Genomic DNA, 15,691 nt, shown 5'->3' on the forward strand with positions numbered 1-15,691 from the left:
ATATTAGCCTATCCATTAAGTACATGTACTTTCTAAATGAATACCAAGTTTCAAGTCAATCGGATGCACGGTTCAGTAGTTATAACGGAACATCCGTAAAAACCACTGGAGATTTATTATATATTAGTATCCACAGTTCGATGTTTTTACTTAATTGAAATTCAATTAAGCTTACCCCATTCAAATAGCTGAAGCAGCTTTTTTTTGTGATGATATTTTTTCGCAATATTAAATTTTAAATGGCTCTCCTGTAAATTTCCAATAATATCGCTTAAACCCAATAGCAATTCACTCCTCGATATGTCGAACCACACGCGTCTTCCGCTAAGCTACATGAAAATTTAAATGTTTTTTTATTGCTTAGATGGGTGGACTAGCTCACAGCCCACCCGGTGTTAAGTGGTTACTGGAGCCCATAGACATCTACAACGTAAATGCGCCACCCACCTTGAGATAAAAGTTCTAAGGTCTCTATATAGTTACAACGGCTGCCCCAACCTTCAAACCGCAAACGCATTACTGCTTCACGGCAGAAATAGGCGGGTTGGTGGTACCTACCCGTGCGGACTCACAAGAGGGCCTACCACCAGTCGTACTCTTTATCACGGTTTCCTTTCGGTACCGAATCGCCAAGTGAACGCCGACGCTTACATTCTTTAGAGGTTATATCGTCTTGTTACGTATTCGCGTTACTGTCGTTTTAAAGGAGGAAATTATTTGTAGGAAGTAAAATTCTCATGGCACTAGTCGGCACGCGACATATCCATTGAAAAAAAATAATTAATTCGCATATGAAGCGTTTAAAAAAAATCTTTAGCTTTATGAGGTCGGGCGAGAACACATATAATCGAGTACTCATCATTTGAGACGTGAGGCTTGAGGTAACGGAGCCATGTAATGAAGGGTTATGTAGAATGATTCGATATATCGTCTTCTCGCATTAAAACTGTATAATCTCAAAACTTACCAATTTTATCAGGAGGGTGTTTTAAATGTTTAACATGTGATATTTTTAATATTATTAATCATCTTTGCAACATTTATTTTTTATTTTTACCAGTTTTATTATCTGTCTTTTAAAGTAAGATACAATTATATATTAATTTTGTTAATAGTAGTCAAAACATAGGTAAAATAAAATAAAAAACTAAACTACGCTCTTTTGATAGTATTTATGAGAAAAATACTGGTGATACCAAATGATTCCGCATATTAACTCAATTTCGAATATTTTAGGAAATTGTACACTTTTAATGCGAAAAGACGATATAGGTTTTTAACTTCAAATTCAATTTTGTAAACATGAAATTCTATTTCTATTCCAAGGTTATATTTTTTATTATTATTGTTTTAAAATTAATAAAACTAAAAACAAGTAAAAAGAGGAAAACACAAAGAATACATGTGCATTAAACGTCTTCAAGTTATGTTTTTTTTTTTTCTTCTAAATAATAATAAATTTAAAATTTCAAACAATTCTAACCTTGGAAGAGAAATTGAATTTAACGTTTACAAAATTGAATTCCATGATTACAAAATTGAATCTCAAATTAAAAACCTATCTACTTAAACAATAAGATCGATGATTCGATCGACATATCTCAGGTTATAGCCCGGGAGCCCGTGACAGATTTTCACGACCAAGTCCCTCCCAATCGAAAATTCGTGAAATGCATTAGGGACTTATACTATGTATACTCGCGACCGTCAGCTGCGACTCCGTGGGTGGGGCGGGCGGTGGCAGTCTCCCACGCATGGAGAAAAAAAAAGATTTTTCAGTCATCTCCTCCCATTTGAAATTTTGTCAGATTATAGTTAACCTAGTATTTTGAAGGAAAAAAAAAGTCAGCTGGTCATAACATGGTGGATTATACGTCAGCTGGCTGCTTGAACATGAAAAAAAAACCCTCCCTATTTCTGCCGTGAAGCAGTAACGCGTTTCGGTTTGAAGGGCGGGGCAGCCGTTGTAACTATACTGAGATCTTAGAACTTATATCTCTTAAGGTGGGTGGCGCATTGACGTTGTAGATATCTATGGGTATCCAGTAACCACAGTAACCACTTCATACCAGGTGGGCTGTGAGCTCGTCCACCCGTCCATCTAAGCAATAAAAAAAAGAAAAAGGCTCTAATGCCAGCAGTGGGCGACTGAGATGATGATGATTAAGCCATTTACGACGCTGCCTTCGTGAATCGAACTCGCAAAACACGCCGCCCATTGCACCAATGTATCTGCTTGTTGACTGTTTTTGTTAATGCTAATTGCGTTTTGGTGTGCAATAAAGTGTATTCTCTCCCTGTCTCTCTCTCGCACCACACAATAACGCCACATTCTTGATTTGTCATCATAATATGTCACTTTTGTATCCTTAGAAAGTGAAAGTTTGTTGTAAGCTTTCACATCATCAAACGTGTTTTTTTTTGGTGATCTACTTTTATTAGTTATTCTTATATATTGTTGCTGTCTTAAATTTTCAGAGCGATTTTCAATCGTAAAACGTTGGATTTTAGAGTTTTTTTCCATTACGTTACTAGGAAAAAGGATGATAACCTACTCATCACCTCTAACCCACAGACACAGCCCAGTGAGTTTCTCGCCGGATCTTCTCAGTGGATCGCGATTCCGATTCGGTGGTAGATTGATTCAGCGAAGCACTGCTCTTGCTAGGGCTAGTGTTAGCAAATTCTCTGAGGTTGAGCCCGTGAGCTCACATACCCGTCCGGGCGTAACTGGAATAGCCTCATGGCCTGGTAGCCCACCAGCGAATAGGTAGTGGAAACAAACCCATCACCGAAAGTGGAAGTAAAGAAGCCTAGGGGCGTAGTCCCATGCGCTGGTCTGATCTAATTAAGACGACATTCTTGACTATCCAACGTAGCATCAGCGTGACTATCCACTGCGCAAATATCAGGAAATAATTGAGGAACATAGTCCAAACAAAAGTCCAAAAAAACTACCCGGAGGGGAGTGATGTGGCGGGTAGCCATCATACAACGCAAGATATATGGCAGATGCCTGAATCGCGCTTACGACATTGTCAAGATAAGCTTGCATATATACAAGTTCCGAACAACAACATTCGGACCGTCGGTCTACCGAGCAAATATCACCCGCTCGGTGGAAGATCTTCCTTTCGTCGTAAACCTCCCCACATTCCGTAAAGGTCACGACCCTCAACACTGAGGAACACGATTCAAGAAGCAAGAAGATGAGTGAGCTGACGCAATTCGATTCACCTCCGAAGACTTTTTTTTTATTGCTTAGATGAGTGGACGAGCTCACAGCCCACCTGATGTTAAGTGGTTACTGGAGCCCATAGACATCTACAACGTAAATGCGCCATCCACCTTGAGATATAAGTTCTAAGGTCTCAAGTATAGTTACAACGGCTGCCCCACCCTTTAAACCGAAACGCATCACTGCCTAATGGCAGAAATAGGCAGGGTGGTGGTACCTACCCGTGCAGACTCACAAGAGGTCCTACCACCAGTAATTGTGAAAATTATAATTTTGCGGGTTTGATTTTTATTACACGATGTTATTGCTTCACCGTGGAAGTCACTCATGAACATTCGTTAAGTACGTATTTCATTAGAAAAATTGGTACCCGCCTGCGGGATTCGAACACCGGTGCATCGCTACATACGAATGCACCGGACGTCTTATCCTTTAGGCCACGACGACTTCAAAACTAGTAGGGCAACCGTTGCATTACAGAATCAATATAGCTAGCAACATTTACGTTGTTGATATCTACGAGTTAATGTAACCACTTAACGCCGGGCAAGCAGTGAGCTCGTTCAACCGCCTTCTTTTTCTCCACCTTATCTCACTAGTTGGGGTCGGCACAGCACACTCCGTCCATGTCTTCTTCGGTTGACTTCTTCCCTTCTTGCTTACACTACCATTTCCATACATTTCCTAGTCATGCATCTAGCCCATTCAACTGTGTTAACAATAAATATCAAAACATGCAAAATTCACGCAATCACTGGTGAGGGTACGGTTTGCCCACACTGGTTGATCATGTCAGAACAACATCATCTTAGTTTAAAAGGTTATCTCAAATACAGCAAGAGTTCACTGGTCCCCCACTTGTCCCGGTCAGAAACACAATACGAACTGTTTGACTAGACAGGTATTTTCGCCTACACGTCTGCAGTGTGAGACCAGACACGTGCCATAATAATTGGTTGATCCACCCTGCCTATTTCTGCCATGAGCAGTAATGTGTTTCGGTTTGAAGGGTGGAGCAGCCGTTGTAACTATACTGAGACCTTAGAACTCATATCTCAAAGTCGGTGGCGGCATTTACGTTGTAAATGTCTTGGGGCTCCAGTAACCACTTAACATCAGAGGGGTCGTGAGTACGACGAACTAAGCAAAAAAAAAATAAGAAGACAAAAATAGTTTCCAATCGAAACGCATTACTGCTTCACGTCAGAAATGGACATGGTGGTGATACCACTAATATTTCAATTTCATTACTCATTATATTGTTACTATTAGTTTTGTAGGAAGGAGACAAAAAGTAGCGCCGGCCCCAGGTGAATGGGAGAAGAGCAGGAGAATTATGACATAATAAAAATGCAATTAATTTTAACACACAAGTAGATCTTTGATTTCTGAATGCTGTCGATATTTAAAAAATCATACTGGAAATAACCAGGCTTATGTATAGTCTAGGATGAAAGTTTTAAGACTACTTATTTTTACTTACTTCTTTTACTTTAACTTTACTTATCATGTAACAGCTAGAACACATTATGAATGATGCATTGAAAATAAAAAGTATTAATAGTTCTTATTGTGAATTGTTACGTCTGGGTAATTATTATATGTTGTTTGGTAGTTGCAGAGGTCGTGATCCTCAACAATGAGATAAGAATTTTCTAATTTATTTGTAAAATTACTTTTACATAAGTAAGTGACAGGATGACGTGAATTGGATCCGCTCTTTGAAGGAACTAAGAATGTGAATTTTAGAAATTGTTATGTCACCATGCCGTGTAAAATAAACTGTTTCTATAAGTATTCTTTCTATAAATATCCTTATTTCACTTAAAGGTAAGGCTACTTCATCATCAGGTGGTTTGGTAGGTAGTTGAACAAAATGATAATTTCACAATATCCTGGTATACACAATCACAATTTAAGTAGCAATTTGGACGATAAGAAATACGTGTTCTATCACATTATCAACTGCTTCGTACTTAATCTGTTACTTAATTTTAAAATTGAAAATGAAGAGCGCCTATTTCTTGGAAAATTTTGATAGGTAATCGAAGAGAACATTATATCGCATGGTTTGTTTGGTAAAGTAATTTTAAATTAAGAACGAAGGTGACATAAATTTTTTTTTCTCCGTGTTTTTCCCGTTATTTCACGAATGATTCTAGGAAATTAGTCACGTCGAATATTGATAAATTTTTATGTAAACAAATGAGTTTAATGTCTCTGAACGTATTTGCGGACCAAGCCCGCTCCCTTTGCGTTAGCTGGAAAGTTTTTTCGGCAAATAAAACTTCCTAAAAAGTGGATTAAACTGAGATCCGCATTTCTCGTAACAAATAAATGTACTTTCATCACACAAAAAGCGCTAATGTCTTTAAAATCACTCCACATTAAGATTCTTGTATTATCAACAGAGGTTCTTGTTACAGTAATAAAGTGAATTCTTGTGTCAGACAATGGACATAAATACAAAATAATACAGGAGGTAAAAGGAAAGATGGCGGCATTGCCGTGACATTCTAAGCACTGTTCTATTTAAAGTTTACGCTCATACCTGAGGTGGTATTGTATCCTCTATCATCTTTTCAGTCTCCATTTTCACTATTTATTATTTAACATTAATAATTGTCCACTAAAACACCTCTAATATATACAAAACCACAATCGCTAAACACACATCGTTCGAATGACGTCAAGTACAACAATGTTTTAAAGTTGTTCCTAAATTGGCTTGTGCATTAAGGATACACAGCCAAAAAAATCCTTGTATCATTTGACTAATGCAGAAAATGTCAAATTGAAAAAAGTGCACATTAACGTGCTACGTGACATACTCGTAAATTTTAATTGTTTTAGTACGAATAGCATTGCTTCTTGCTATGATAAAAGATTTTGGAAAATAGAGTGATTAATCTATAACTATTCTGTAAAGCTATGTACATAAAAAAGAATGAATGTGTGTATTTATGTGTACCTAAAACTCGTGAACTAGTCCCCCAATTGATATAAAACTTTGCACACATCTAAAGGGTGCCATAACCATTTAGACCATTTTTACTAGTGGTAGGACCTTTTGTGAGTCCGCGCGGGTAGGTACCACCACCCTACCTATTTCTGCCGTGAAGCAGTAATGCGTTTCGGTTTGAAGGGTTGGGCAGCAGTTGTAACTATACTTAGAACTTATATCTCAAGGTGGGTAGCGCATTTACGTTGTAGATGTCTATGGGCTCCAGTGACCACTTAACATCAGGTGGGCTGTGAGCTCGTCCACCCATCTAAGCAATAGAGGTCGGCACGCCTAGGGGGCGTGCGGGTTATGTAGGATTTGACGATCTGCAGATGAGAGCAGACCGCAGGCCCAAGGACGTTTTAGGGCCCTACCGCACTAAACGACTCCCCTGCACTTTTACATCCAACGTCCTATCTCCACCCGGGGTTCTGACCCCCTTACTCTGACCGGGTTCTGAGCTGGTTAGAGTAAGGGGGTTCCCGCGGTCAGCACTATAAACAAACTCGCAGTACCAGTGCCAGCCCGACTAAGCAGGCATAGCCGCTCGAGGTTACCAGCATAGGTACGAAAAAAAATCAACGAGTTGCTATGTTTTACTCATGCTACAAAAAGCGTGTTAAGCTGATCATTAAGCTTAAAACAGTACTATTATTTTCAACGACTTGGAATAAATTACAGATGCTTACGGCTAAAGGTACATTCAATAAAAATCTTAAAATTAGTAACTTTTTCATAGAAATCATTCAATTCCAACACCGGTCACTCACATGCGCACGAATACGCAAACCCACAACTGTAGGACGACATTTGCGAATGATTATGCAAAGTTTTCGCTGCATTCGTGGTTTTCCAAGCTGTGTCGGTTTTTTAACAGACATCAAAGCGCGCGAACCTCGAACCTTCGCGTAGTCTCCCACACATTCACTTGCCCAGTTGCGCCGACGATTGCGAAGGTAACGGACGTATACTATACGCCATTTTCATAGTTCGTGACGTCTACTGTGTAGCGTATCTTCATCAAAAGAAATCCCATAAAAACAGCATGGCTGTTAATGATGTCTGGTAAAGAATTAAAAACTATTTTTCTCTTCAATGTTCTGTTGACGAATTAAAAAGGAGGAGAAATTCGTGAGACATTCGTAAACAAGTGTAGGAGGAAGCGCAAACGGGTTCGCAAATTGAGAATGCGAACCCATTTGCACAGCCGCTAGGTTTGCGAATGAATGTTTGACGGCCCTTCACATGCGCGCAAACATTCGTACAATGTACGAATATTTGCGCGCATGTCAGTGGCCGGCACAAAGGTCTAATGATTAGTCACAAGTTTGGGAATAGGAAACAAAATAGCTGGAGGTGCTCAAGTGTAGTTTTGGGTTATTTTAGTAAGTCCACTGAACTGAGAGCTTTAGGTACTCTATGCGATATCTACCTATTTTCTGAGGTGATAACTCACCATTTAACTGCTTACGACATTCTATCTCATTTAACATCCACTCGATGTGGTTTTATCTCACCAGATATAATCTAAATGTTTGGTAGAATTGGCACTGCTCCTTTTGCTAATCATTTGACAAATAAAAAAAGCTAACGAAAACTCAAATCTCAATGTCAAATGTCAATTGAGAACGATTCAATGTCAAACAGTCAAGCGAAACTTTGTTTTTATAAAAAAAAAACAAATATATATTAATGAATTATATTTAAATAATGTAACGAATTAAGATTTAATCTCAGTGTTTTTCACAGAGAAGTTATAATTAGTTAAAATATTTAGTTTAAGCAGTAACATGCATAGTATGCGCTACGCACGTATGATCTTGAAGTGTTTCAATAAATAACCAAAATAAATAACTCAGGTCAGTATTTACTCAATGTTTTACTTCTATTTACGCAGCAACTAAGTTTTTTCCTGCTATGAGGTCACGCGGAAGTGTCTGAAACAGTTTTACAGTAGTCATTTCACTCTGATATTTTAGTAACTTCGAAACAAATCAAAGATATTCTGCGCCCCTATTTAAAGTTTATCTTGAAATTAGGGTATAAAAGTAAAAAAATAATAAAGCTTATATACTCAGAGTCAGTAAAGTTGTTCCTACATGCTGCCTATTGCCTTAGACTGTCCACTACCTCTTTGGAGGAACTGGCATGACGTCTACGACTGACGATAACTACAACACCACGTCGGCCAACATAGGCAATAAATAAAATGCAATACAAGCAACTATGTGCAAAGATTTAATACTCATAGTAACGTAATTCCCATAGGGATAACTACTTTTGTTTGAAATTACGAAGCAAATAGCTTATAGCGTTTTATATGTAAATGAAGATAAGTATGATACTGCAAAAATAAATTTTATGGAAACCCAAAATGCAGTTGTTCAGTCATCGCTAGACTAATGAGGCAATTAATAATAACCAATTTTTATATACGAGTTTTTGTTTGTAATTTAAATACGTACATAATGAGGGAGTGAAGGTATTTGGATAAATTACATTTTTGCAACTTTACAGGAGAGCTATATAAAGTTTGAAATTGTTAAAAAATATCATATCAAAAAAACCCCTTCAGCTATTTGAATCTTATACCTTTAAATGAGCAATTCTTGTATATATATATAATCTAAATCTTGGAAACGGCTCCAACGATTTTTATAAAATTTTATATACAAGGGATTTCAGGGGCGATAAATCGATCTAGCTACGATTTATTTTCAGGAAATGTTTATTTGTGTTTTCAATAATCAACTTTATGACTCTTCCCGACATCTATTGGCGAATAATAATAACTATATGATGACCGACCTTAGAACTGATATCTCAAGGTAGGTTGCAGCATTTACGTTGTAGATGTCTATTGGCTCCGGTAACCACTTAATATCAGATGGGCCGAGAGATCGACGACCTAAGCAATAAAAAAAAAAGAAGCAAAAAAGTAATTACCAATCGAAACGCATAACTGCTTCACTACAGAAATGGACGTGGTGGTTATACCACTTATACCACCAGTGTTTTAATTTCATTACTCACTAGATGATGACGGGTTTTTTTTTTATAACGCCATCTTGTTGTGTCTTTAAGGCGGTTAGTTGCCCTCAATTAAGAAAAATAGTATTATTATCTGCCAATAGATGTCGGGAAGAGTTGATTATTGAAAACACGAATAAAACAACATTTTCCGAAAATAAATCTTAGCTAGACCGATTTATCGCCCCCGAAATCCCCTGTATACTAAATTTTATGAATATTGTTGGAGCCGTTTCCGAGATTCAGATTATATATATATACAAGAATTTCTCGTTTAAAGGTATAAGATAATACTATTTTTCTTAATTGAGAGCAACTAACTGCTTTAAAGACACTGCAAAATGGCATTATAAAAAAAATTATATCATTATCATCTAGCGGTCATCATCTAGTGGAGTAAACTTAATTGAAGTTCAATTGAAAAAATCGAACTGTCGATGCTAATCTATATATTAATACGTGAAGCAAAAACTTTGTATCCCTTTTTAGGCAAATTGGGCGAACAGAGGAGTATGAAATTTTCCACACTTATAGAGAATTTAGAGAAGAAGTGCACAATGCTAATATATTTTTAAAATAATGCATAAAAGATACATTAAATCATTAAAGAAAACATTACACACACTACATACCATGTATTTGACGCACACGTGCATGCATACTATTTTTTGTCAAACTTTTGTTCTTGGCGTCTGTTGTCAAATTGAGAATAGATTAAATATTGTTTGTCTTTATTAATATTTTTTATAGTGTAGTCTTGGCGAAATTTTTGATTATAGATGTATAAAATACAATCATAATAGTGTACAAACTTACAATTTCAATTAATTATAGTCGAATTTCGATTACTGCGGGACCTCTAGTACCAAATAATTCGTACCTTTAATTATGAAGATAAATGTCGCTTAAACGAAATACCCTTTCACCCTTCAATGTAATGATGTTATAAATAGGTCTTGCAACATGCTGTCCAATGATGTTGTCGAAAACCGCCGTGGTCCTCCCGGAGTCAACTCGAGGTCGCTCAGCTCTGCTCATTCTGCTGCTGATCTTGAGGTTTGTATATCAATATGTCGCACAACAAATAGTATTCCGTTTTGATATTGTAGGGCTCACCTCATGCTAAGCTACAGTCCATAGACGACATATTCATTTTATGCCAAATTTTTTTCCCTACCTATGCTGATGGCCTTGAGAAGCTATATCCCTAGCGTGTAGGTGAGCTCTTGGGGCTCAAACCGGAGGCGTTGCTAACACTGACCCTAGTAAGGGCAGTGCTTCGCTGAATCTACCACCGGATCGGAAACGCGACCCATTGAGAAGATCCGGCGAGAAATTGAGTGGGCTTTTTATGCCATGATGTCAAAGACTCAATCACACCGGAGAAGTATGTGTATAACAAGTGAAACTTGAACATACATCGGCATACATTATTCATTGAGTACATTAGACATGAAACCTTTTGAAATATTCAATCTCATTCTCTCTGATACTAAATCCTAAACACATATATTGTTACGCCGGTAAGAGTAACGCCATCTATCGTCGAATAGTCGAACGGATATCGAAGGATCTAGTAGCACCTAGAACGCTCGAGAAGTACAACGCCATCTATTGTCAGATAGCGGAAACATAATTCTCGAAAAATGTGGAATATCGTCGATAATTCTAGGGCTGTGGTATCGGCTATAAAAGCGTTGCAAAGATGGCTCGCAGTCAGTCAGTAATCGGAACTATTGGTATCGGATAAGCGATCAGTCGATAATATTGTAACGCGTTGGGGTTCGGAATAAATAAAAATTCTATCGAAGTACAAATTAAAACTCTATTTAACACTTAAAACACTTACGAACACTTTACAACTCTTAGTTCACTTCTTCCGCTTCGCTTCAGGTGATCCGTTCGCTGTTTCGCTTCGAGTAGCTCTGATTACTGACTAACTGCGTGCCATCTTTGCAACGCTTTTATAGTCGATACGACATCCCTAATTATCGAGATCATTCCTGACAAGCCGAGTAGTTTCGGTGTGTTTCCGCTATTTGGCAATAGATGGCGTTGTACTTCTCGAGCGTTCTCGATTTCACCAGTTCTTTGATATTCGTTTCTACTATACGACGATAGATGGCGTTGCTATTACCCGCCTAACAATATATTAGTGTTCATTATGTGAGCCCGTTCGCACGTGAGACAGCCCAATGCTGAATAAAAAAAGCAAAAAAATCAATCCAAAAACCGTCGCCAGTGATAACGAACAAGGAAAGATCACCAAGACGCATTTTTTTTTTAAAAGGCGAATTTGCCCTGAATAATAATTGTTTTTCAGATCCTACGCGAAATCGAGAATGTTTATTTCTCGTCGCCGGTCGACTTCGACGCGGCTCGGTACGTGCTGGAGCACGCGCCCGCACCCCCGACCTGCGAGTCCATCGAGCATATGTTCACGAAGCTCAAGAGGCAGCAACAGGTACTGAATGCTGAAAGAGAGAGAGTGTGAGAGAGTGCGAGAAAGATAGGGAGAGAGACAGATAAATAGAGAGAGACAGAGAGAATGCTTTATTGTAAACAAAATAAATAAACAATGCGAAAGTTTAAATACAAAACAGTACAATAGGCGGTCTTATCGCTAAGAGCGATCTATTCCAGAGAACCATTAGGTGGACAAGAATAATTTGGAATAACCCTATTCTAGTCTATTCTTTGCCAGGGTTCACAAACTGTTCTCGTACCGAATTATTCCGTCTGAATCGGCTCAGGTATCAGGGCGTTAAAACGGATAATCGATTTTGACTGAATACTAGATCCGGATGCGCAGTATTTTTTTTATTGCTTAGATGTGTGAACGAGCTCACAGCCCACCTGATGTTAAGTGGTTACTGGGGCCCATAGGCATCTATAACTTAAATGCGTCACACACCTTGAGATATAAGTTCTAAGGTCTCAGTATAGTTACAACGACTGCCCCACCCTTCAAACCGAAACACATAACTGCTTCACGACAAAAATAGGCGGGGTAGTAGTACCTACCCGTGCAGACTCACAAAAGGTCCTACCCCCAGTAAAGTATAGTAGATAAAGATAGATAAAGCATAGATAGGTATGCCATTAAATGCGTGCCGTAACAACGTGATTCCTTGCAGGTGGTCTCTGGAAAAGCCCTCCATTTGATATCGCAACAGCGCGACAATTGCGACAAGGAATTTGCCGAGATCCAAAACATAAGGACCCAGCTCTCCTTAACGCTGCAAACGTGCAGGAAAGCTAGGGAACACTTGCGGACCGCATCGAACCACCTGACCATGTCGACTTTCGTCATATTAGCCAACTTTAGGAAACGTCAGATCATCAGATCGGTCCTGAAGTGCTTAGAACTGATCCGGAGTTTGAGGAGCGTCGAGAGTGACGTCACGGAGCTATTAAACAAAAAGGACTTTTACAGCGCCATCGAGCTAATCCTGAAGTCAAGGAAGGCAGCGGCCGCACACAAGGAGTACGCTTGCATAACGGACTTGTCCAATAGACTCCAAGACACGCTGGTTTTGACCGAGGAGAAACTGGATTCGGTCCTGTCTAGTTTGTGTTTCAAATTCGATAAGGACGTCTTCACGAAGCTGAGGAAAGCGTATGGCTTGCTGGGGAAGACGCAGGCCGCGATGGAGCAACTCCACATGCACTACTCGTCGGCGGTGAACGAGTCCTCGGTGGCCGCCTTGAAAAAGTACACCGGGGAAGCGTCTATAGACACAAAGTTCCAGAATTTGTGTGCTTCGGTACCGTCGGGCAAAGCGCCCGCTTGCGTCCTAGATCTGTGCGAGAATCTCTTTTATATAATGCGTAGTTATTATCTATTGGTCGATTGGCATTCGAAACACGACGAAGAGCCCGCCTGCACGAATGTTTTCGATATACAAAAGAACGTAAGCCGGGAGTACATAAGGCAGAAGTTGAAGGCCGGTCTGCTCAGGATATGGCACGACGTTCAAGGCAAAGTCTCTATATTCTTGAAGAGTTCAGGCCTAGAAGACTATCCGTTCGAGAAATTCGTACAAATATTAGGTGTGCTAAGGAAACTGACGCAGATAGGCGAAGTTTTCTGCGGCGATAAATCGGACGTGCTAGAGGACTTTATAAAGACCCAAAGCGTGGTTTACATACAGAACTATCATAGAGGCAGGCTGGAGGAATTGAAGTTGTTCCTCGAGAACGAAGCCTGGGAACAGTGCCCGGTCAAATCGACGTTCAATCTGCTGAATCTCCAAGAGTTCAAACAGTTCAAGAAGTACCTGAACAGATCTGATGGTGTGGTGACGAAAAATCAATCGGAGAACGCGTCCTCTGTCACATCGCAAGACGACAGCGTTTACGTAACGAAATATTTCAAATACGATACCTCTTCGAGTCCGTTCGATATGTTCCGAAACGAGAACACGACCAACGATGATATCTTCGGTCTGGAACCGGATATGCCGAGCGACGATTCCGAAGACGAACCGGACGAGCTGAAGCGCGACTTCGTCGAAGAGAACGACAGGCACGGATACGCCACGACGGGGAACAACGAAGCATTAAGTCCATCGAAAGTGAGGCACAGCGTTATCGTTGCCAACACGACGCTGTCCGTGTTGAGGAACTGCGGCCAGTACCTGCAGATATGCAGGTACCTGCCTCAAACTGCACTAGAAGTCGTGGTACTGATGAATCAATTGTACGACTATTATTTCTATACGGTCCATACGTTCTTCACTTCCGATCTGGACGTTAGCTCGACGACTTTGTACACGACGAAGCTGACGGCCCTTTTGAAGCGAATCACGAACAGCCTCGAGAATGGTGGAAGCGAAAACCGACATTTTGCAGGCCCAGAACAGCCTCACCACTTGGACTTGAGTAGCGAATCGAACCTTCACGGCTTGTCCGAACGAATCGTCGCCGTCGAAAGCGTTATTTTCTTAGCCAAACAATACGAAATGCTCCAACCGTATCTGGAAACTATGGTCGCGCCACACCAGCGTCTGATACTGGAGCACTTCCGCGATAACACCTTAGCCGTTGTCGCGGATCTGAGGACTCCGGTGTACATGTGCTCCGCTTCGAAGTCGGTCGACGCGAGGACCGCTTTGGTCGCGATGTCGCAAGTCAAATGGGACGTGAAGAACGTAGCCGTCGAGCACAGCCCGTACGTGGACATGGTCGTGAGGAAGCTGCAAGTGTACGCGTTGAGGATCGAGAATATATCAAACAGGGTGACGTTGAATCGCGAAGTTCTGAACTCCATATGGACCGTTGTCTCGAAATACGTGATACACTTACTAGTTGAGGGCTTCTCGAACGCGACCAAGTGCTCGAATGGGGGTAGAGGCCTGATGCAACTGGACTACACGCAGCTGCTGCTGAAATTGGAGAAGATATCCGGCCTGAAGCCGGTTCCGCATCAGGACTACGTTGACCGGTACGTAAAAGCGTACTATCTGCCGCGGAAGGGTCTCGAGGAGTTCGTCGTGGAGCACCCGGAGTATTCGACGAAGCATTTGGTCGCTCTAGTGTCCTGTGCCTGCGAAAACAAGAAGGACAGGCAGGCCCTGATCAGTCTGATCGAAGAGAAGGAGATACCGAATTGAGAACTGAACTTAAGGGGTGTGTTTTGATAATCTCGTGGGGTATGCAAATAAAAAGACAATAGCTTAAACGATGTACTTAATTGAATTGTCGCGTAGAGGAATATATATATTTGAAATAAATGTTAAATTAAATGCGAATCTGAGGGTAGTTTTATTTTTGAGTGACACGTCAGTCTAATGGTTTTTTCCCTTATTCTTAGAGATCGCTATTAGCTCCGTCGTCAGTACCGAAAAAGCCCGCAGCTCTAACAAGGGCAAGCGATTTATCTATCCCTTTTGCGGGGTATTTCAGTGGAGTATAACATGCAAGTTCGAAGGGTCTAAGTTCGTATTTTCTATCACAAATCTAGCCCTTTTCGAGCAAGGGAATTAGTTTTACCAAAGTTATACCTTTCGCCACTACTACGAGACGACTTCTCGATCGTAAAGCACGCATGCTCGCGGCCGAGACGCGATCGAGTTTCTGCATGCAAATGCGTGCCGGCGGCCTCGCGTTAAGCAGAGGTCAAGCGTTTAGACAGGCAAGAACTGAGTAAGACATTTCGATCGAATGTACATTATCGCTCAGCAATCGATCGAGTATCAATCGTTAGAGTGCGAGTTTTTTAACGTTCTGGATCGCGTAAACGTTAACTCGTATCATGAGTTGGAACAGCTTCCCTTTGTTTGCCGCTAGGGGCGCTGTAAGCACACTGGTGCCTTGATAAGCGAACGAGCACGTCTGGTGTTGAGTGGTTACCGAAGCACGTGTATATCATGTGGTTGCCGTCACCTGCCTTGACCACGTGGGTGTGGATTCGCGGC

General features: G+C 40.4%; 2 protein-coding genes across 4 annotated transcripts in view; one reads left to right on the forward strand and one right to left on the reverse strand.

Annotated features, from left to right (window-relative positions):
* LOC101738795 (beta-TrCP) overlaps positions 1–5,962 on the reverse strand; it is a 30,480-nt gene extending 24,518 nt beyond the window's left edge. For 2 of the 3 annotated variants that reach the window (XM_012689550.4, XM_062675890.1), the window contains exon 1: positions 5,790–5,953. In XM_012689550.4, coding sequence (XP_012545004.1) covers positions 5,790–5,831 — 42 coding nt within the window. In that variant the 5' untranslated portion in view covers positions 5,832–5,953. Of the gene's footprint in view, positions 1–5,789 lie in introns of all 3 variants that reach the window. The other variant, XM_004925077.5, reaches the window with a different exon arrangement.
* Positions 5,963–7,852: 1,890 nt separating this feature from the next.
* On the forward strand, positions 7,853–15,025 carry LOC101738657 (syndetin). The gene is made up of 4 exons (XM_004925076.5): positions 7,853–8,101; positions 10,226–10,328; positions 11,596–11,736; positions 12,410–15,025. The coding sequence occupies exons 2-4, from the start codon at positions 10,236–10,238 to the stop codon at positions 14,885–14,887; spliced, it is 2,712 nt and encodes a 903-aa protein (XP_004925133.2). The 5' UTR covers positions 7,853–8,101; positions 10,226–10,235; the 3' UTR covers positions 14,888–15,025.
* Positions 15,026–15,691: the final 666 nt, after the last annotated feature.

Source organism: Bombyx mori, chromosome 24 (genome assembly GCF_030269925.1).
Source record: "Bombyx mori chromosome 24, ASM3026992v2".
NCBI lineage: Eukaryota > Metazoa > Arthropoda > Insecta > Lepidoptera > Bombycidae > Bombyx > Bombyx mori.